General features: G+C 39.1%; 1 protein-coding gene and 1 non-coding gene across 2 annotated transcripts in view; both read left to right on the top strand.

The window, feature by feature from the left end:
- Positions 1-24,324, top strand: part of HSD17B12 (hydroxysteroid 17-beta dehydrogenase 12) — a 144,145-nt gene that overhangs the window by 36,004 nt on the left and 83,817 nt on the right. The window contains exons 2-3 of the mRNA XM_027837841.1: positions 12,373-12,419; positions 17,796-17,871. Coding sequence (XP_027693642.1) covers positions 12,373-12,419; positions 17,796-17,871 — 123 coding nt within the window. The remainder of the gene's footprint in view (positions 1-12,372; positions 12,420-17,795; positions 17,872-24,324) is intronic.
- On the top strand, positions 22,414-22,550 carry LOC114024769. Its single transcript, XR_003566951.1, has one exon. It is a non-coding gene; the product is annotated as a small nucleolar RNA SNORA68 (small nucleolar RNA).

The following is a 24,324-nucleotide window of genomic DNA, read 5'->3' as shown; positions in this document are numbered from 1 at the left end:
TCAGTCATTTAACTAGAAAAAAACAATCTTGTTGAACTAATTCACATTAATGTGTGAATGACTGATTGGCTTGCCCTCCTCCCTCTAGCCTTCCCAGAAGAATTTACATTTTTTTAAATGCAGAGCCTTCTTAACCCAAATGACTCTGTCTGGTACAAACCCAGGCAAGAGACACAAAGCAGCATGACAGAAATGCCAGATGGTGTGGGGGAAGGTAGTTTGGGCTGGCTGGAGGCACTGCCTGTCCGTGAAGACAGCCCTGCCTGGAAATCTGCCCCCTTAGGATTGCTTTCCCTGAGCTCTTCCTGATTTTCACATCCTCTTTTCCTTCTGAACTCTAGGTGTTTTAAAAGCACCATGGCTCTTTCACAGTGACTTGGAGGGGCATACTTGTGTTAATACTTGTTCTTTGCATGTGTGACTCATTTATAAGTTGTATACATACCACTTGTATATATGTTTATGTGTGTGTATATGTGTGTGTGTGTATATTATATTTCTGATGGCAAAATCAGTGGCTTTGGCATTCCTGACATTTAATAGTCCATTTCTGAACAGATCATTTTCTTTCCCAGCAAAATGACTTCCATTTAAATGTGACTGAGAGTGCAGGTCATATTGGTCTTTTCCTCCTTTGTACCACTGTCTCTGTTTTGTTTTAATAAAAATGCAGGAAGTTGCTGCTGTCTTATTAGCTTGCAGCACGCATGCTTATCTTCTTTGTTCTTTGTTCGATATGAGCTGGCATGTGTTGGCCTGCGTTAGCATTCACTCTTAGGGACTTCAGTGCTTTCTAAATTCGGCATTGCTCAGCCGGTGCCCTGTTTGCTGGAATCAATCGGGACTGCTATTTTTAGCAACAAAAGGGAATTGAAATAGCAATTTTCTTTCCATGCAATAGATCCCCAAGAGGAATACTGATGCAAGCTCTCTGTCATTCCCTATTCTCCCCCTCCCCACAAGCACTCAGATGAGAGGCAGCTGTCACGATTTGCAGCAGTATTAATCTTTAATCAATCGAGTGTTTTCTGCATTCAGGTGTTCAGGGAAAAAAAGGGTCCCACGGAGGACCTGCCTGGAATAACTGAGCACTGGTACATGGGCTTTGCAGTCCAGATTTGGTGGGGAACGACAGGGAAGAGAGGCAGAGGAGCTAAAAATAGTGTGTTTGCTTCCAGTGTTCCTCTAGTCTATTTTTGATGTTTGATTTTGATAAGGTTGATTGGGTTCTTGCTAAAAATATCTGTTCCTAGCAAGTTGAGGACAAAGAGTAGAATATTTTTAACCTACACAAACTAAAGTATTATTGTTAACTACAAAAAAAAATCTGGAAACTAGGTGTTGGTCAGTTGCCAATATTTTATATAATCTCTAACTAACTGAACCCTTCCGTATGCTACATAAGGATCATCTTTATACTTGCCAGGTTCAGTCTTCTTAAAGACTTGCATATTGTAGGTTCTGGTTTTGTTTGCCAGAATATTATTCCCATTCTCTTTTCTCTTTTCTTCCTCTACCCTGATTCAGCTCATCATATTATTAATACAGTATGTGTTATCTTCTCCACCTCTGAAATGGAGTTATGGATACTAATGATTATAGCTAGATTTTTGTTCTTTTATCTTCCTTGTTGAGAAAGACCTTAACTCATCTCTTTTTCTGCACTAAGATAGAGAACCATTACCATAACCATGGAGTTCATTAGTGAAAGCCAGTGTGAGTGTGAAGGAGAATAAACTGTACTTACCTTAATGCAGGCTTTGGCTTTTCACTAAGCCAAATAGTCAAAGTTCCCTTTTCCCCTGCAGCTGAAAACTAATTCATGGGCTAGTTCACTTCACACCCACCCTGGAACATGATAGTGAGTCAGCTCTCTAGCAATAAAAATCATTTCTTTTGGTCACAGAGTCCCAGCATCCTTCGAAAGTTTATCTATAGACTCAGCATGTACTGAGGCAGACTTCATTTTCTACTAATTATATTTCTTGGAAAGTTGAATTATGTTTATTTCAGTGTTGAAAAAGGTGAGAGAGAATAATTGATTGCACATAGTAGGTGTTCACTAAGTATCTGCTGAGTGACTGGTGGATTGGTGTCAGATTTCTCTTCTGGCCATGGTATAGCTCCATTTATGCTTTCTGTCTTAGAAAACCAGTTAGAAAATGACCAGTTAGAAAACTGGGAAAATAAGACTCAGCTCCTTTCTTGACAAGGATATTTTCACTCAGCAACAGAATCACTTCTTGGGTGCCCTCTACATGGGAAATGTATTAAATGTGACTGTCCTTGTGGTTGAGAAATTTACAGTCTGGTTGAGAATATAGATCACATACAGTCTGTGAAAAAGACAGTGCTTACCACGGAATGTCCAGGTTTGAATAATGGCAGAGGACAGTGAGTCAGAGGGAGTGTTGAGAAAGGTGTCATCAGAGTGGAATGAGAGTGTGAGGGACGACAGGAAGACTTGCCGAAGGAAGAGAATCTTGAGTTGATTTTTAAAGGAGGGAGACTAACTTGAGTCTTGGGGAGAGGAAGAAAGGTCAGAGGCACTCAGATGGTAAGGTAAAAAAAGAAACAAACAAACCCAAAGTCTGGCAGTTGAATTACTTGGCAGGTAGACTTTACTTGTCTAGAGAAGAATGTCTTTGTAGGGCAGACATGAGAAATAAGGTGAGAGATAGAATGATGGATCTGTGGATTGAAAGAATTGACAGAGCGGCCAATAGGATGTGTTATTTAATTTAATTTAATTTAACATAACATAATATTTGAAGGATCATATAGTGCTTTTCCCACAATAATCTTTTAAGGTAGGTGATACAGGTTTTATCATTCTCCCTTTAAGAGGAGGAAACCAAGTCTCATAGAAGCTAGGTGACTTACCTACAGTCTCACAACCAGTAATTGTTAGAACTGGGATTCAAACCCAGGTTCCATGATTCTAAATATTAAAGTACTATTTCCATTAGGCTCCATTGCACTTGGGTGCTCGTATTGCTTCTTATCAGGAGAACGGCCCATTGAAGATGTTGAGTGAAGAACATTTTTCTTGTCTGTATGTAGGATGGGTTGAGAGAGGAGATATTGGAGACAGGGAGACCAGCTGGTTACTGGACTAAACCATGTATGGAGTGGTGAGGACTTGGCTGATGTGAAACTCGGATGGATAATGAAGTAAAACTTAAACTTCTGGAATGCAGGGATTGCTTTGCATTTGTCATCATATCCCCAGTGCCTTTCATGGTGCGTTGCTCCTAGCAGTCATTTAAGAAATGCTTGCTGGATGCATAACTCACCAGGTTATTTTGAGGAAACAGTGTGTAAGTGTGAGTTGTTATTGGATGGCTACTAATTCTCAGTGAGGTGCCTCTGGTAGTTGTGGCCAGGCACCGTGCTAAAGTATTGAGAAGACAAAGAAAGGTCAACAAACATGGTCCCTGCCTTCAAGGAGCTCACATTCTAATAGAGGAGGCAATGTGCGAATAACTATCCACATATGAGTTAGAGTCGTTGTAAATGGAAGGTATGGAATTTTAGATATGTCTTGTTATTAAAATGCAAATATGTGGAAAGAAGCCTGGATGGTAGTCATGAAAACTGGACTGTAGCCTCTACTATGCCATTAGTTCACAGGAAATTGGACAAGTCATCCCATTGCTCTGGACACATTGCTTTAACTTTGAAATGAGGTTGTTGGGACTTTTGGATCCTTCAACTCCCTTTCAGCTCGAAAATTATGATTCTATGAAATATTTTTGTTATTGGGGTCATCATTACTCTTTCTTTGATGTGTGTATGTATTGTTGTTGGGTTAAAGAACCAGAGGGGGGCATGGGGGTGGGGGGAGCATAGAGTGCTGAACTTCAAGTCAGGGATGCCTTGTTTCAGATTCTCCTCTGATATTTACTAGCTGGGTCAAGTCTCTGAGCTGCAGGTAACCTTCCAAAATGATCTTGTTATAGATCATTACTTAGCTTGTCAAATCACCTCTGTAATTCAGGGCCTTTTTAATTCCAAAGAATAGTTGCAACTCTTAAGTCTTATTATTATTCAGCAGGGATATACATGAAGCTGGCAAGAAATCCCCAAAATTGTTCCTGCTACTTGGATTTTATCATTTAGATGCTGCCCTAATTTATTTTTCTTAAAAAAACAAACAAAGCTTCAAAAAACAGACATGCAGCAGAGCCTAAGCAGGATCACCAATATTGTTGACTTCATAGCATAATGAAACCATCCTTGTTTCTTACTATAGATTCCAATGCTATGCATAATTCTTAGATGCATAAATATGGTGACATTGGACTCACTGAATCAGAGAGTCTTTGTTGTGGGAAGGCCCTTAGAGAATATCTCATCCAACATCCATATTTTGTAGGAAAATAAGGGTCAGAGAAATTAAGTGACTTGCTGAAGATTACACAACTACTTAGTGACTGAAGCGGGCTTTCAAGCTAGGTCTTCTGAAGGTCTGGTCCAGTGGACTTGACACTGCTCTGCTCCAGCTGAAGCCTCTCTCCTGGAAGAAGTAAAGAACTGGGACCAGGAATGGAAAAATGTCATGTAATATTGGTTATTGATTCCAGGTTACACATGGAGATTCATAGTCTTAGAAGAGAAGAGGTCATACTTCATCATATAGTTAAGAGACCCCTTTATAGAAAGAGAGGTCTGAATTTACAGTTGTACACGAAAAGTGACTAAACTGTCATACTCTTTTGACCCAGCAGTCCCACCACTGGATGTTTATTACTCACAAGAATGTCAAAAACAAAGGGACAGCCCCATATACTAAAAAAATAGCACCATGTTGTGTAGGAGCCGAGAACTGAAAATAAAGTGGGTGCTCATAGATTGGGGAAAGGCTGAGGAAGTTTTAAGATGTCTTTTATTATTCCTCTGCCTTTAGAACCCTCAATCCTGTTTTTTATCCGCACTGAGGCTTCTAATCTGTTTATCCCTCACTTCTTTCCCTGGCCCTTGCTCTTTCACTGTCTACAACTCTACACCTTTCTCCCTTCTGTATCAAAACTCCTTGGTGAACCATTTCAGCTCTCTTCTATCCTCTACATTTCATTGCCGTGTTTCATTATCTTATTGCTGATCACTCCTTGCCAAGACTCAGACATGAATTACTCCTACCATCTGCTGCTTTCACGCATCTTCTCATGCTGCTGAACAAAGCTGGAGAAAATTATTAATTGGGGCCACCACAAATTTATGTTCTGTAGTGTCTACTGGGCCCTCTCTGCAGCAAGGGAATTCTTTTTATATACCCACCCACCCCACCCCATTTCCCTAACCTGGGCCCCAATTGATCTACTGTCCCGATCATCACCACTGCTTGTCTGAATCTTTATCCCTCCTCAGACCTCTCATATCATTCTTTCTCTCTACCGTCAGCTGAGAACCTTGCTTCCTACTTCACTAAAAGAAACTGAGGCCATTCACTAAGATCTTTCTTTTCTCCTCTCCTTGTTTCACATCACTCTGATATCTAGCCTTACTCTCTCCTCCTTGACTCCTTTCTTACATGAGGAGGCGGTTCTTCTTGCCAACTCTCTATGTGTATTTCTGATTCCATTCTATCCTGTCTTCTCCAGCTGGTTGTTCGCTCTGTCATTCCCAGGTTCTCACTAATCTTTATTCAATTTCTCCATGTTTATTGGTGGCTTACAAACATGCCCATGTCTCTCCTATCCTCACAAAACCCCATGTGATCCATTTATTCCTGTTTGCTATCATTCTAAATTTCTCTTCCCTTCCTTGAGAAAGCCATCTTCAGTTGTTGCCTCTGCTTCCTCTCATCTCAGTCTCTTCTAACTGTTGTAATTAGGCTTTCAACCTCATCATTCAAATAAAACTGTTCTCTCCAAAGTTACCAATGGTTTCTTAATTGCCAAATCCAATTGCTTTTTTCTCAGTTCTCACCCTACTTGACCACTTTGCAACCATTGACAATGTTAATCACTCTCTTCTCCTGGGTATTTTCTTTTCTCTTGGTTTTCATGACACTGCTGTCTCCTGGTTCTCCTACTTATTTTGCTGTTCTTTCTCAGTCTCCTTTGCTGTATCTTCCTTCAAGTTATGCCTGCTAATGGTGAGTGTCCCTTAATACTGTCCTGGTCCACCTCTTTTTCTTCTAGTATCTTACTTGTTGAAAAGTAACTAGATGCTATATTAGCTCCTGTGGATTCAACTGTCATATCTATGCAGATGGGTCTCAGATCTATTTATCTAGCTCTAACCTCTCCTGAGCTCTTGTCCTTTATCACCAAATTCCTTTTGGGCATCTCAAATCGGACATCCCATTGGTATCTCAAATTTACTATCTCCAAAACTGAACTCATCTTCTCCCTGCCTCCCCACACCTCCCCTCAGCCTTACTTTCCTATTACTATTCAGGGAACCACCAGCCTCCCAATCACTGAGGCTTACTACCCAGGTATCATCTTCCACCCTTCACTCTTCACTGACCTTCCTGCTTTTCAATGAACAAGATATGCCATCTCTTGGGTCTGGGTGTTTTCTCTGGCTGCCCTTCATGCCTGGAATGCTCTCCCTCCTTATCGCTGCCTCCTGCCTTCCCTCAATTAAAATCTCATCTTCTTTAGAAGCCTGTCTCAGATCTTTGTAATTCTAGTGCCTTCCTGTTCTATTTATTTTCTACTTATCCATTACGTAGTGTGTTTATACATATTTGTTTGCTTGTTGTTGCCCTCATTAGATTGTGAGGTCCTGAAGAGTAGAGACTGTCTTTTGCCTCTTTTTATATTCTGGTACATAGTAGGCATTTAATAAATACTTATTGATTAACTGATTTTCTCATACCCTATTCACTCTGTTTCCAAGTCTTTTTAAGGTAGTCCTACCTTTCCAACCTCTCTCATTTTCTCTTCTGACATAAATGCCATCCTGGTGCTACTCTAGCCTATCCTCCACTCATCTATCAAAGCGACTTTTCCTTAAATTCAAGTCTGACCATCATCCCCCTGCTCCATCAAGTCCAGTGGCTCTGAACTGATTCAGAATGATTTAAGTAGAATCAAGACAATAATGTGTACATGGACTTAAAAAATATAAAGAAAATGCCACTAAAAGGCAACAGAACTGAGAAGGAAGCATGTTTCACTCCTTTTGGTGAAGAGTTAGTGGAACCCAGGTGCCAAATGGAGCCCAAGTTATCAGGCAGGGTCAATGGACGAGCTGATGTTCATATCTATTATATCTATTATCTATTTTACTATAAGAGAGTGTTCTGCCATTTTGAAGCAAAATAATGGCTGGTAAGCGGCTGATAAATTAGTACTGGCTTGTGTTCTTCAATTTTTGATAGATCTAAGTGAAATTAGATATGTGGATGTCAAGGTTACAGCATTCATAGTAGTTGTAGAGGCTAACGGCTACTGAATATTGACTACAGAATTTGTTATGTTGTCCTACTAACTTTTGGTCATTTGAACTTAGGTCCAGTTCACAAGGGGCAGAGATTATAGAATTTAGGGCTTTAAGAGACTCTGGAAATTATACATATCTCAAGAAGTTAAATGACTTTTTCAGGATCACACAGGTAGTGTGTATGTATGTATAGTAGTATGTAGAAGAGCTGGAATTCAAGCCCTTCCCCTCAACTTCTGATCCAGTGGTATTTCCTCTACAAGGAAATTTGACCTCGTAAACAATTTACAAGGTAAACTTCAAGTGAATAGTGTCTCCGTTTCCAAACAGCATAGTTTTGTGTCCTTAGATGCTGTAGTGCTAGGGGGTGGATGATAGATCATAGGATCTGTAGAACTGGAAGGTACGTGAGAAATCATCTCGTACACACAGAGAGTAGAAATGACTCGCCCTAGGTCATACAAAGATGGAATTTGAACTTTTTTGTCTCTGAGTCCAGTGCTCTTGGTGTTATACCATGCTACCTGTCATCCTTATGGCACAATTATCTTCTAAGTACTAAGGTGAAATAAGAAATATTAGACAATTTCCTTTTAGAATGGCATTCCCTGTGACCAGTGACTGTGTCCTTAAAAGTAGTGGATGCTCTCTATTTGGTTTTTTTAAAATTTTTTTTAAAATTTATTTTGATTTATCAACAAGCACTTCCATAAGCTTTTGAGTTTTAAATTTTTCTCCCTCTCCCTCTCCCTTCCCCTTTCCCTCCCCAAGACAGCACGCAATCTGGTATAGACTATACATATACATTTCTATTAAACATATTTTCACATTAGTGATGTTGTAAGTAAGAATTAGAACCAATAGGAGGAACCACCGGGAAGAGGAAACAAAACACAGCAGAAGAAAAAAATAGCAAATAGTATGCTTCAATCTGCAGTGAATGTTATTTATTGACAGATGCCATCACCCTCTGTTTAAAACAAATAAAGTGACTTATTTGTGCTCATTGGGATGTTTGATTTCATCATTGGCAGGAGCTCCAATTTAGTAATTAACTTGATGCTGGTTGTATATCAGAGAAAGGCCAGCATCACATGACAGTAAAGTAGCTGGTACCCATTTCCTCAGTGATAGGAAAGTGATGATCCCTGATCCCTAGTTGCCATTTTCACTCCATGCCATTGCAAAGGCTAGACTGGAAGGATGGCTGAAAAGAGGCAGTTGTATTTCAGATGTTATTTTTATGATTGTATTCCCATAAATAAACTTTTTATGCCCTTAAGATTTTTCTGAAAATTTATTCATCTGACTTGTTCTGCTTGGCTCCAGAGGATAGAAGTGAGAACCATTGTGTTGAAGTTGCATAGAGGCACATTTATACTTGATATAAAGAAAAAGTTCCTAATGTTTGAACTAAGGGATGCTTACTTTTCTGGGGTATTATCAAGCAGACATTCATTCACTTACAGTTTGGATGAGAGGGCCTTGGAAGTCCCTTCCAACTTGGAAATTCTAACATTCTTTATCCTGGTGAAGTAGGATTTAAATGACATTAGCTTTAGTTTTGAGGTGCACAAGTAGCAGGATTTGGAAAAGTGGCTTTTTTTGTTTAGGTCCTAGAAAATATCTGGAGTGAAATTTATAGGTGGTAAAAAAATCAAATTATTTTTCTAACATTTATTGACTGCAAACAACACACTATGTGCTGAATATGGCCATGTGTTCCCAGGGTTTTAGTGCATATGCTGATAACAAATTGTGTATTAGACTAAAATGTATTTCCCATAATGCCAAACCCACAGTAGGTACACAATAAATAAATTTGACTTGAAATTGATGACCAACAGAAGAATATGAGAATTTGTTCTCTGGGGGCCTTTTTGAATAATTTGTTTAGTGTTTTGTTTTTAACTTAGGAAGTTTGATATTATTGTATGCTTGGTCCCTATTCTCAATGTGATTCTAGAGGTTTTAAACAATTTGTTGGAGCATATAAATACCTTGAGAGCCACCTCTGCCCATTAGGGGCATTTTACTACCTCTAGATCTGATCTAGTCTGGAGATACCAAGGCTATTTTTAGGCTCAATGCCAAGAAAACTGGCTTAGAACCATGTGAAATGGGCAGTTTTAAATGCATAAAAGGAATACAGTGTTCTTTAAAGATAATTAGGTTTAAAAATTCCATAAATAAAGTAACTTGTGTCTTTACTACACTTCTACATTTAAATACCATAATCTAGAATTAGGAAGCCTAGACCTATTAACAGTCCTGCCATCTCATTTGTGAATAGTAGTACTTAAATCTAGAGTTTTGGTCAAAGACTGCATATTCTTAGAGTGACTTTTGGCTATAGCATCATGAGAGATGGTGCTCGTAAGAGCTCTGGACTTGGAGTCAAAGATCTGTATTCAGACTGCAGCCTTCTCACTCACTCACTGAGCTTGACCATTCTTAGCCTCAGTTTCCTCACCTGTGTGAGGATAATAGTGATTATGTACTTCACAGGAATGTTGTGAGTGTCCAATGAGATAACGTACACACATTTATAAACCTTAATGTGCTTTGTGATCATGAGCTACTATCATTACAGCGTAAAAGAAAAAATGTGATAGGCAAATACATGGCAGGTAAGCTTCAGTACAGGCAAGTGTATAAAATACATACCTAAGGAAAAGTAATCTAAGCTTAATTTATAGGATGATCATCTCTGAGCTATCAGTTTACCCAGAATAGAGCCCAGTGCAGGTCAGTGTATTGTCCTGGTCACAAAAGCCAATGAGCGTCATCCTGAAGAGTTTTAGAAACCAAATAGAAAATTTTTATTCTGCTAGTATGGGTAACTATGCCCTGCCAGCCCATGAGTGCTGTCTCATTCTGCCCAGACCACTTAAAAAAAGACAGCTTTAACTAGGTTTGGAAAGAAGTAATCATTTCTCGATCAAAAGAATAGAGAAACTCCCATATAAGCAGATAGATTTTATAAAATGAGGGAAAGAGAACATAGATCCTGGGAAACTGTTTTTAGGGGTTTTTGTTTTTTGTTTTTTTTTTTGTACAACCTCATAATAGACCTAGTAGAGCTGGAGAGGAAGCCATCTGGGGGGATGTAAAGACTCCCAAATGAGGCTTGCTGTTGTAGAGTCATTTTTCAGTTATCTCTGACTCTTCCTGACCCCTTTTTGGGTTTTCTTGGCAAAGATACTGAAATGGTTTGCCATTCCTTCTCCAAGCTCATTCTCCAGAGGAGGAAACTGAGGCAAACAGGGTTAAGTGACTTGCCCAGGGTCACAGAGCTAGGAAGTGTCCGAGGCTAGATTTTAACTCAGGAAAAGGTGTCTTCCTGACTCCAGGTCTGCTACTCTGTGAATGAAGATGGAGAGGAAATGGAATTAAAGTTTATTTAAAATGTGGGTGATTGAGATGGGGTATTGTTTATCCTATCTTAGAATTCTGGGTCAGGACGTCCCTGAAACTTTAGGAGGCAGTTTGATGAGAAACTGAAGCAAGTATTGCTTTGCACAGGGGCAGATAAACTTCTAGAGCATAAACAGGGTTAGGAACAGTTCTCTGTGTGTGTATGATAATTTTAAGGAAGTTTTCTACTTCTGGCCACTTCTCAACAATTATCTCCCCACAGAATTAAAATGCTCTTATAGATATCTTGTATTTATCATCTTTCTACTGAGATTTGTACATATTGTATACTCTATTAGACTATATGCTCCTTGAGGACAAGGATTGTTTTTGCTTTTTTGGCATTCCCATTGCTTAGCACAGTGCCTAGCATATAATAAACATTTAATAAATGCTTGTTGACATATTGATTGATTGTGAAAAAGAAATAAACTAAACCAATTGATAAGTGATTGCATCTGACAGTGTATGCAATGATGCACATCCATAATTTTCCCCTATCCCTCTAAGGAAGTGTGTTAGCTATTCTCTGGAGTTTTAATTTATATTTTTGTAAGTATTGTACATATTATTCTCCTGATACTGTTTTCTTTGATCTGTATTAGTTCCTGGGGCAGCTAGCTAGCACAGTTGATAGAGTGCCAGGTCTACAGTCAGGAAGACTCATCTTCCTGAGTTCAAATCTTGCCTCAGACACTTACTAGCTCTGTGACCTTGGGCAAGTTACCTAACCCTGTTTGCCTCAGTTCCTTATTTGTAAAATGAGCTGGAGAAGAAAATGGCAAACCATTCCAGCATCTTTGCCAGGAAAACACCAAAGTCATGAAGAGTTGGACGTGACTGAAACCACCGAACAGCAGAAGTCTTTTTATATTTCTCTGAATTACATTATATTCATTTAACTCGTTTTTTTCAGTCATTCCCCCAGTTGATGGGCATCCACTTTTTTCCCATTTTTCTTCTATCACAAGAATTCCAATGTGAATATATTCATATAAACAAGACATTTCTTTCTGTCTTTGACTTCCTTGGGGTACATGTGCCCAGTAATGGGATCACTGAGCCTGAGGCTAAGGATAATTTAATGACTTTTCTTATATAATTCCAAATTGCTTGCAGAACGGTTGGCCTAGTCCTCAGGTCTACCAGCAATGTATTAGTGTGCATCTCTCCCCATAGCCCCTCCGACAATGACATTTATCTTTTCTCATCTTGGTCAGTTTGAGGGGGTGTAAGTTAAATGATAATTTTAAACAGGAAGTTTGGGAATACGTTCTTAATGTTTTATAGTTTGACGTCTTGAAGGGTAACCTTGCCCCTTCATAAAACAAATCTTGGTGCTACTTGGTGTTAGAGGCAAAATACTAGGCTGGGTAGACCACTGTGCTAAGCTCGAGGCCTATTCTTATGACCTTTCTGCCTGAGTGGCTAGAAGATTTTAGTTTATAAAAGGAATAGGATTTTGTGTAAAGGAAGTAGAACCTATTTAACTTTTTTCAGTACTATTTCTGTGAATTAGACATTAAACTTTTTCTTTGCCTTTTTTTCTCTTTTCAGTTGTCACAGGGAGTACTGATGGAATTGGAAAATCATATGCAGAAGAGGTAAGCCTTCATTTTATTAATTTAGTTTTTAAAAATTAATTTTTATTAGTTTAATTTTTTTTATCTGGGACATAAATGCCCCCCCCTCCAATTTCCTAGTACATAGAGCACAAAACAGAGGATTGCATGTGAAACAATGGGTCTCCATTTTATATTGCTTGCTTTTTGAAAAAAGTACATTAAAAATTCCATGTGTTACTTTTAAAGCTGTCCTCATTTGTACTTCCTTCTGAACTTCCTTCTGTTCTCTACTGTGCATTTTAAAAAATATGTAAGTGACCCTCTTTTTCTTTTTTGACATTACCACTGATTGCCCTCCCCCCCTCCCCCCACCACTTGAAAATAGAGGAAATAGTACCCTTTTTAACAAATAAACATAGTCAAACAAAAGAAACCCACATGGACCCATGTTGAAAAACATATGCCTCTTTCTGCATCTTGGCTGTGTCACCTTTCTGTTATGAGGTAAGTAACATGCTTAATCAGCCGTCTTCAGGAGCCATGGTGGGTCAGAATGCTTAAGTCTTTTAAAGTGGTTTTTCTTTACACTCTGGTTGTCATTCTATACATTGTTCTCTGGCTTCCTGAACTTCCCAGGATTCCTTTTCATAGAGATTCTGCCCTTGACTGGCCCCTCCCCCTCTTTGATCCTAAATTTCCACCTTGCTGTGGTTTATGCCACTTCTTGTGTGCCAGTCACCTGTGGCAGTAAGCAGCAGCCTCTTTATGCCCCCCATATGTCTTCCCACTGACTTTTGTCTCACTGGCACTTTGTATTACTTGGAGGTTATGTATGTTGGTCCAGGATTCGTGGACATATAGCATCACTAGAAGAATATTGGTGTTGAAAAGGTGAGTTTCCCAGAATCACTACAGCCCATTCTTATTGTTCATCTGCGACGTCTGTCCAAGGTATGTAGACTGACAAATCAAGTCAGTGTGGTGACCATCTAAGTGTACATCGCACTTTGAGCAATCGACATTCTTCATTCTGTGTTTTGTTGGACCAAATTCTTTGGAGGAATTACAGTCTTCTCAGGCAGGCTCTGTAGTATTCTGGGGCTTAAACCAGTCAGCATGAAGTCATCCGTATATAGGAACATCTGGAGGACCTCTTCATCTATAGGAAATACTTTTTTCACATGGACTCTTCCCTGGACACATTCCATGGCAGGGGCAAATACCTTACCCGTATGCATCTTCCCATTTTACATCTCTGCAAAATGCTACTTTGATTCCTTATTGTATCATGGAGGCATTTCTGGGCCCTCAGAGGCTTTGATAGTACAGGATAAGTTCTGTCATTTTCTGTGAAGCTAGAAAATCTTTTAGGTATGGCCTTGGGGCCAGGCTGAAACTGCATCCAAGAACCAGCCTGGTTCTAAGCATGGAAAGTTTCATTGTAATTTGTCCTTCAGGTAATGAATTCGGCAATCATCAGAGCCCATAGAATGAGAACAAATAAAAAATGGCCTTCTTTGTTACTGTGTGATTCCCTTTAATTTCTACTCAACTAGGGGGTGAAAACACAGACTTTAGAACATACAAATCATAGGCTTTAGAATATCTATAAACAGTAACTTCCTGTAGGTATTCTACATCTGAGAGTATTGTCTGACGACCAAAACGTTGGCGTATTACCGGAAGGCCACGTGTTGCGGTTCACTGCATCACTATTGATGTCATTGTCATAAATTAAGTGGGAGACCCATAGGATATCTTATCATGGGTCTAGAAGTGGAGGGGATCTCAGAGCCTATGTAGGGAAATTCCTTCATTTTGTAGAAAAAGAACCTGAGGCCCAGGGAACTCACTGACTCGTTCAAGATCACTTTAAGCGTGGAGGGTAAGATTTGAACCCAGATCTAGGGTCAGAAGTTAGCTAAATGCTAGGATGGCTCCTGTGGGTAGCAGAGAAAGCTCAAGGAACTTCACTGTGTTTGTTGTTCCTTTATCTTGTTCCTAAACCTGTTAGCATTGCAACCTCTACCCTGCCACCTTTCCTGCTGCAAAAGCAAAGACCATCCTATCTGTTAGGGTGGGGTTACAACAGATGGCTAATGTGAAGAAGATCATTCCCCCCCCCCCCCATGCTGAGGGACTCCATATCCAAGTCACCTCCTGCCTAAATTGAAATCTCTTGAAGCTTTTTTTTCTCATCTCTGCCCATGTGGGTGGGGCTCCCTTGATGGCAAACTCAATAAATCCTCATTGGTTCCTAAATTTCTGCTGAAGGGTTTGGTTTTGGTTCTGGTTTGTTCCAGAACTGACAACTTTACCCACATTCCCAAGTTCATTTTGGAAAGCTTCACTTTATGACCAAAGACAATAAAGACATCATTGTGGGACACGTGATCATCTTGTCTCATAGTGCTCGTCATGAGCTTAAGCAAAAGAGTCGATGAGAATGTGCTAGAGTCTTGTGTAGAGGATGGTAATGGGCAAAAACCTGCAAACCACATCAGCAGACCCTTCCATGAAAGTGACCCCTCAATGAAGGGTCATGGGAAAGGGGACAGAAAGTGGACGTGTTAGACAACATGGCTCACGTCGGGACAATCCAAGATCCCAAAGGCTTCTGTGATCAACTACTCAGAAGCTTAACCCCAAAATCTCATGGACATTTCCTTCCTTAAAAAAGTCAGAATGTGCCGGCCATGGTGAGTGTCCAATAGAATCACGCAGAAAGCATGAAGTGGATTCTGTGTGTTGTTTACTAATAGGGAAGTCGATTGAGTCAACTGTGTATCTGTGCTCCTCAGACCATTGCCTCCTTTAAACAAGAAGGCAAGATCAGAATCCAGTTAGAACTGGTAAAGTGAAAGAGATGACATGGTGCAGTTATAACCTCAGCCGGATCTCCTTAAACAAACTGTAGGTGCTGAGGAAAATGAAGAGCGGCAAAAGGCAAAAAATGTGATCCTGATGACTGCCATTTTCTGCAGAAATCTTGCCTGTGTAAAGCAGTCACCACATCAAGGAGGCCCAAAGAGCTCATCACCCAACTTTGAGGCAGCAAGCAAGCACTTATTTTCCTTAACAAATGGAGAATTGTGGCACCTATGGGCTGCACCCATTTAAGATGCACTTATGTGTAAAAACACTTCAGAGGAGAATGGTAGAAATTTATGGGCATTATTACCTCATAAAAACAGTGAAAAGCCATGGAGGGGAAAATGAGGCTGTGAATGACTTCTTGCAAACCTTGAAATAAACCATATTATCATTCTATTAGTACACAGATGATAGTGGCATGGGGGGCTGCAAATATAAGGCAAATAGAAGAGAAAAAAGAAAAATGGTAAATGTTGGAGGGAATGTGGAAAAATTGGGACACTGATGGACTGTTGGTGGAATTTTGAGCTGATCCAAACATTCTGGAGAGTAACTTGGAACTATGCCCAAAGGGCTATCAAACTCTGCATACCCTTTGATCCAGCAATACCACTGCTAGATCTCTTTCCCAAAGACATCAAATAAAAGAGAGGAAAGGACCTATTTGTACAAAAATATTTATAGCAACTCTTTTTGTGGTGGCTAAGAATTGGAAATTGAGAGTATGCTCATCAATTGGGGAATAGCTAAACAAGCTGTGGTATATGATTGTGATGGAATATTATGGTTCTATAAGAAATGACAAGTAGGATGATTTCAGAAAAACCTGGCAAGATTTACATGAACTGATGCAAGTGAAGTGAGCACAACCAGGAGAACGTCGTACACAGTAACAACAACATTGTTCAATGAAGAATTGTGAATGACTTAGCTATTCTCAGCAACACAATGATCCAAGACAATTCCGAAGGGCTAATGATGAAGCCTACTATCTGCCTCCAGAGAAAGAACTGATGTTGTTTGAATACAGACTGAAACATATAATTTTTTCCTTTCTTTAATTCTTTTTTAAAAATTTGAGTCTTCTTGTACAAAGTGACTAATATGGAAATCTTTTACATAATTACACTTGTGTAACCCATCTGATTGTTTACTGTCTCAGGTTGGGGGAAGAATAGAATTTAGAACTCAAAGCATAAAAAAAATTTAAAAAATAGTTTTAACGTGTAATTGGGGAAAAATAAAATATTATATATTAAAAATATGGATAATAACATATGATGGGGCAACCTGACTGAGTTGTTCTGTGAATTAGATAATAAATATATTTTTTTAAAAGGCAAACAGTTAATTTGTTGCTCTTTGAAAGGGAACCACCACCAGTGAACTCTAATAACGCTCAAGTTACCAACATGCGAGCTTAGAAAGGAGAGCCCACTCTCTAGGGACAGTAAGGGAAAGTGGCTGGAACACACCTGGTACACACAGAAATGTCATGTTTGGCCAACATAGTTTTGAAAGTATTGAAATACCATTTTACAGGGTATTGGAAAGGAAGACTAGTTGCCAAAAGAATAGAAAAAACTCTCAGATGCTCTTACTGCCACACATTTGCTTTTCAGATTGCCTTCCATCTATTCTGTGTCTGTCCTGTTTGTATCCTGTTAATGGCAAGTTGTTTTACTCACTGGAAGGAATTCTCTAAGGCAGGGGGTGATTTTTTTCCCCTTTCTTTGTGTCCCCAGCACTTAGCACAATGCCTGGCCCATACCAAACAATAAATGCCAGTTTTTTGACTGACTCTGTAAAAAAAAAATAATTAAGAGGATGTCAATAACTTCCAACCCAAAGCCTACTTTTTTGTTGCTGTTATAGCTTAGTGAGTACTAGGCCTATATCACAAAGAGGGCAAAGAAAGGGGAAAAGGACCTTTTTGTGGAGCTGTTCTTTTTTGTTTTAACAAAGAATTAGAAACCAACAATATGTATATCAGTTGGGCAATAGCTGAACAAATTGTGGTATATGAATAATGGAATATTATTCCACTGTGAGAAATGTTGAAGGGTACAGTTTCAGAGAAATCTGGGGAGACTTGTATGAATTGATGCAGAGTAGAATGAGTGGAACCAGAACAGTTTGTTAAATAACAACATTGTAAGGACAACAATTTGGGGACTCGAGATGAATGTAATGCACAATCAGTGGACCAATGATAAAGCTTGCCATCCAACTTCCTGACAGAAAGGTGATGGACCCAAAGTACACTGTGTTTGATTATGGAAAAGCACTCTATTTGGGAGAGCCAAGTTGCAATCTGTAAGAAAGAATATTAACCACTTAATTTTTTCCAGTCCTGTCAATAAGATCTTAGTGCAACCTAAAATTTTAAAACCACAATATCTATAGTTTGTGTAGTTATATAATTAAAGGAGTAGTAATAATGACTAAGGAGGAGTCTATAGAATTTTTTAAGGTCACATTGACTGATAAAGCATCGCGTGGTACTTACTGAATTATCTTCATTCTCTCTCTTGTTTGCAGTTAGCAAAGCGTGGAATGAAGATTGTCCTCATCAGCAGATCCCAGGAAAAACTGAAGGAGGTGGCTAATGAGATAAGTAGGTTTTCATGTCAGCACCTGTTGTTTGGATAGTGGTGGTGATTTTTATTGTTACTTAGAGTTGAGTGATCTGTAATTACCTCTGCATTTGTAGATGGTCTTTGCAAATTGCTGTGGTGAAAAAATTCATCCCTCTGCTGTCAACTTAGTGCTGAGTGTCTCTGAGCTTTTCTAGACCTGTCCTTGTATTAACAGGTGGGCAGTGCACTGTTGGATCATATCTGTGAAGCTTTTCCAGCTTAATTGACCCGATCAGATATTTTTGTGCTTTGCTAGGATAGTATTTAAAAACCCAAAGACTAAAGAGGGGAAATCATCATTATCATCACAGTCATCATCATCATCATCATTCTTTTGCTAAAATTCTTCACTTAGGCATCTTCATGGTATGGGAATAACCCAGGATTTTGAAGGTTCTGCCAATCCAGTACAATATTCTGTAGCCCAACCAAGCTAGCTGAACTTTTGCATATGGAGTTAACAATAGAATGTGTGGTTGTCAATTCCGAAGTTCCCTGCCCCAGTTAAATTTGGAAAGGTCTGGGACCAGAAGGTTGGCTGGGACATGTTACTGGAGTATTATCATTTTTTTTGTTTTTTTTAGGCAATTGGGGTTAAGTGACTTGCCCAGGGTCACACAGCTAGTAAGTGTCAAGTGTTTGGTCTGAGGCCAGATTTGAGCTCAGGTCCTCCTGACTCCAGGGCCGGTGCTCTATTTGCTGCACCATCTAGCTGCCCCGAGTATTATCATTTAACTACCTAATCAAGAGACACCTGGGTAGTCATAAATAGTCCATATTGAGAAATATCTTGATGAAAAAACTTGGAAATGCAGTGACTAACTTTGGTAGACGTAGCTCTTTTCAGCAATGCAAGAATCTAAGATCTCTCCAAAAGTCTTGTGATGGAAAATGAGACCCACATCCAGAGAAAGAACTGTGGAGTTTGAATGCAGATCGAAGCATGCTATTTGCTCTTTTTTTTCTTGTTTTGTTTTGTTTGTTCCTTCTTTCTTGTGGTTCCTTCTGTTGGTACTAATTCTTCTTTACAACATGACTAATGTGAAAATATGTTTAATAGGAATGTATATGTAGAGCTTATATCAGATTACATGCTGTCTTGGGGGGAGGGGAAGAAAATTTAAAACTCAAAAGCTTATGGAAGTGAATGTTAAAAACTAAAAATAAATTAATAAAAATTTTTTTAAAAAAGAAAGAACTTGGAAAGGGAGCATTTTATATTCTGTGATATAATTTATTTATTATTATATTCATATATTTTAATAACTTACACTGATATGCCATTTATAATGTTCTTTACTTATGTAATGTTTTGTTCATTTTATTCAGACAGAAATACAACCTGCATTTGTGTTGCCAGAACATTGTGCTTTCATATTCCCCGCTTCTATCTGGTTACTTTACAAATGCAATATTAGCTGTTTTTTCAGAGAGTTAAATCCTGTCCATTTCCATTTATTCATGTGGACACATATACCGCCAGAAGGAATCTGGAATGCATTACCAAGGGTGCCTCAAAAGAGGGTGAAACTAAAGATATTTGAGACATCACTCCTGTCTGTAGAAGGCAAGTGTTTCAAGAAAAGAGAAGAAGATGTTGCTTAAAAAATAGGAATGTTAGGCTGTAGACCAGGGTTTGGCATATACTTGATAAGAGCTGCTAAGAATGTATTTGCCTACAATTTTCTGGATCTAATCCAAAAGTAGGTTGGAGGAGAAAAACTGCCTCCATGTATCTATCAGCCAGTCAACAAGTATTTATTCCTGTGTATCAGGCATTTTGCTACATCTTGGGGATGCAAATTAAAAATGAAACAGTCCTCAACCTCAGGTGACTTACATTCTATCCAGTTGTTTAAGTACAGCTTAGAAAGACAAGTCAATGTTGGGCCACCTAGAAGCTCACAGGGAACACAATCAAAGCAGGCAATGATAAAAAACCTCTGGTCTCCAATATCTTTCACAAATGTGAAAACGTATGGACATTAAGCAAGGTAAATTGTATATCCTTGTGTTGTGAAACAAGTAACTTCATAAGTATTATTGAGATTTGCTGGGATTATATTCAGGTCTGAAGTATAGATCTGAAATTATATATCTTATTCAAAAACAAGAGGATAGAGAGAAGATTTACTCATTAGGGGTGCTGGAATTGGGAGGGGGGAAGAAACATGGTGGAAAGCATTTGGGGTATGGATTAATAGAGGCAGAAGCTATGTATCCTCACATTAAACTTTGGACCACATGTACAGAAAGAAGAAGTAGTTAAGATTAGGAAAGAGAGCAGGCACTGGCAAAAAGGTCTGAGATGTCATCAGGGTGCTATTCCTCCCTTATTTGTACCTTTTTTCATGGTTAAGGCAAATAATCAAGGAAGATATTTTGCTTTACAAATGAATTTTGTTATTTTTATGGAGTTCTGTAAAGTTTCCTTCTGATAGTTTGTTGTAACATTAAAACTGTGCTGTTGTCTTTTGTAACATTGTTATTTGTATCATAATGGCATAGCCCAGCTATAACCACTCAATATTCTTGCGGCTGTTTAAGTTGTTAGGTTAGGTAGGTGGCATGGTGGATAGGGTGCCGGCCCTGGATTCAGGAGGACTTGAGTTCAAATTGGCCTCAGATACTAGCTGTGTGTCCCTGGGCAAGTCGTTTAACTCTGTTTACCTCAGTTTCCTCATCTGTAAAATGAGCTAGAGAAGGAAATGGTAAACCATTCCAGTATCTCTGCCAAGAAAACCCCAAATGAGGTCATAAAAAGTTGGACATGACTGAAAATGACTGAGCAGTGACAAATTGAAGTTGTTAAATGGAATTTCTCTTTTATTGCTCCTTGGACTTTTGTTATTATTATATAGAAAAACTGTTATTTTTGCAGGTTTGTTTTGTAGCTTGAGATTTTACTAAAACTATTGTCTCAATAGCTTTGTTGATTCGCTAGGATTTTCTAAGTAAATCATCACATTATCAGCAACTAGTGACAATTCTTTCTCCTGTCGACCTGAATGTACACCTTACATTTCTTCCTCTTGTCTTATTGATATAGCTAACTTTTTAGAACTATATCAAATAATAACAGGGAGAATGAGTATCCTTACTTCACTCCTGTATTTATTAGGAAAGGTTCTAGTATATTCTGTTTGCTTTTTATTTTAGATACTTTTTTTATATTAAAAAGGGTCCTTTTATGCTTGTACTTTGTAGAGCTTTTAGCATATGTGAGTATTGTACTTTGTCAAAGTCTTTTTCTCCGTCTATTGAGAAAATCATGTGGTTTTAGATATTTTTGTTTTTAATATGATTAATGCTGTTGATTGTTTTCCTAATGTAGAACCTCCTTTGCCTCCTTAGTATAAATTCTACTTGCTCATAACGAATAATTTCTTGGATTAATTGCTGTAGTCCTACAGGATTTTATTTAAAATTTTTGTATCCATTCAATAATGATATTAGTTTCTATTTTGCCTTCCCTAGTTTAGATATTAGAACTACGTTTGTCTAATAAAAGGAGTCTACTAGGGTGCTGTCTTTCTCACTTTTTGAGAATAATTTGTTTAATATTAGTACTAATTGTTTATTAAAAGTTTAATACATCAGGACCAGTGGTTTCTTGACTAGTCTTAACAATTCCACTTTAGGCCTTTAAAAGATATCAGAAGATAGGGCAGGTAGCTTAGGGGATGAATGACTGAAGGTGTGGCAGGTACTACTTAAGAGTAGTGTCTGTGTTGTTTAGGGTCAGAAGAGGCAAAGAAGGCAACAAGCAGTTTTTTATTTTATTTATCTATTTATTTTTTCAAGTAAAGGCATTTATTCTGGATAACACAACACACCAAGTAGGCTCCTCTGCCCCTTAAGGAAGACACAGCTTAAGGGAGACCCCGGCTTAAGGTGGGGGGTGTCAGCTCCAAGAGAGGCAGAGAGAGGGCTGAACAAGCGGTTTTTAAAAGTAGATTGGGGGAGGGGAGAGGCCATTTCCTTCATGAAGCCTTCCTTCCTTCCCTGTATCTCATAGTGATTTCTCCCTCTTTACATTTCTCATCACAGTTCAGACTTCTCCCTTGTTTTCTCCCTTGCTTCATCATGGCATAGTTGTTACATGCCTTATCCTTCATATTAGATATTAAGCAATTTGAGCCAGACATAGGGACTTCTATATCTCTGTATCTCCCTTAGTACCTAGTACTGAGCTTTGCACATGTTGTTGTTGTTGAGTTGTTTCAGTTGTGTCCAACACTTCCTGACCCCATTTGGGGTTTTCTTGGCAAAGTTAAGTGATTTACCTGGGGTCACACAGCTAGAAAGTGTATGAGGCCAGATTTGAACTCAGGTCTTCCTGATTCTAGTGCTCTATCCACTGTGCCACCTAGCAGCCTTGAGCCTTGCATGTAGTAGGTACTTAATATTTATTAGATGTAGTTAACTGGGGCATTTGGAGGAAGGTAAGAGCTAGAGGGAATATGAGACATAGGGCTAGTTGAGGGACAGCTGAAAGAGGGAGTAAGACTGGAGGGGTAATTGTACCCAAACCCCAAAAGATCCTTGTTTTTCCTTAACAATGATCTTATCTTGGGTGCAGACAGTAAATGGGCCTTGTCGCCTTTCCGGAGCTAATGAAAGTGCCTCAGAAAGTGAAATGGTGGGTTCTACACTCCCAAGAGGCCAGATCCTTTGGGGCTGACCCCAGAGTTGTCAGGCACAGGCCTGCGGAGCATTCCTCCTAGTTAGGCTTGTTGGAAATTCGGTTCTCTCATCCATCTCCATGAAGTCAGAACTAGAAAGAGCCTTCCTGCAGACTGAAGTATGGGGGGTCTACTTCATCTCGATCTTGAATATGGAAGAAATTCCTGCCAGCAAGTGCCACCAGTCTGCAGTCAAGCAGTGTCATGACCCCAAAATCAAGTTCCCTCTGCCCCACAGAATCTTGTGTCACTGGCACAAACCTGTTTTAATACCAAGAACCCAACATGCTCTTCGAAGTGCAGAGACAAGGAGATACATGTTTTATTTGATCTGTTTAAATAAATTTCTCGATTGCAAATGTGGGGGGGAAAAAACCATTGGAGGGGTAATCAAAGAACTTATCCTTTTCTATAGTTGTGCTTCAGAAGACCCTGGTCTCAGTTAATGTCCCACTGGAAATTATCCCTGTGCTTTCACTGTGGGTTGCCAGACAGCTCAGCAGTTGAGGTATTGGGAAGGCAGCACAGTGAGTATTAACCCATTCTCTCAAGGCTGCGTTTCTTTGAATATCTTCCAGGCCAGTATTCCTATGTTGTATCTGGTCCATCTGCTTTCCTGGGAGTAGGAGAAAAGAAAGAGATGGTAAAAGAGAAGAATGATCCAAATAATTGCTCCTGGGAGGAAAGTTAATCTTTCTCCTGACAATTTTTACACATGACTTTTCTTCTTTTTTCCATATTTGTTGTCAATCTTTACAAATGTCCCTTCACAAGTACTTTGAGAATCTGTCCGTCATGAAGGTTGTATGTGAAAATCAACACACTTCTGAAGCAAAATCTTTAACGTGTATATTGGGAAAGTGACAGCCAAGATTTAACCATCTTTTGTTTTTCATCCCAAAAGGTTCAAAACATTTCTGTTTTAATAAGGTTATTAGTGTACAGAATAAAGTGATTTTTGAAAAAAAAATTATAGTGAAACACGTCTTTTAAAATGACAGCAAACATTTTTCCTATGTGTGTCCTCAAATCCTCTGTAATTTCCATCATTCCTCTATGCAGTGAGAAGCAGCTGTGATATAGAGAAAAATCTAATCTCAAAGGTCTGTGCTCCAAGCACTGCTGCTGTTGGCCACCTGTGAGACTTGGGGCAAGTCACTTCACCTTGATACTAGAGGATGGTTGATTAGATGTAGTCTGATGTACCTTCCAGCTCGAACATTTAATGATTCTAGTATGTTGGGTTTGTTAGGAAAGCATTTCCACACCTGAATTTATGGTTTTCCTCCACTTTGCTATGTGTAATCATATTAATGTCTAAAATAAGGTACCTTCCCTGCTCCCTACTCCACCTTTCCCTTTAGGGAAATGGCTTTGCAGAATCCTATCACTCTAGTTTCCTTACAGAAGTCAACTACAGTGACAGTAAGAGACAATTTCTACTACCAGTAAGGGGGAGTGGGAGGAGGGGATGAGGCTTTCTCTTACATATATAGAGGTCATGGTAAGTACATTTCCTAGGAGGCTGTTCTTGGAAAAAACCCAACTGTCTTGTCCTTGTCATGGGTAGAAAAAGTCTTGCCTGTCATATCAATTTGTCACCAGCCTGTCTTACTATGTACCCTTTAGGACAGTAGGGAGAAAAAAAAATTGCTTCCAGCCATACAGGGAAAATGTGAGAGAGAGAGAGAGAGAGAGAGTGTGTGTGTGTGTGTGTGTGTGTGTGTGTGTGTGTGTGTGTGTGTG

This window comes from Vombatus ursinus, unplaced genomic scaffold, assembly GCF_900497805.2.
Source record: "Vombatus ursinus unplaced genomic scaffold, bare-nosed wombat genome assembly UNPS02014822.1, whole genome shotgun sequence".
Classification (NCBI taxonomy): domain Eukaryota; kingdom Metazoa; phylum Chordata; class Mammalia; order Diprotodontia; family Vombatidae; genus Vombatus; species Vombatus ursinus.
Note: the sequence above shows the minus strand (reverse complement) of the source record. Positions and strands in the feature narration are given on the sequence as shown.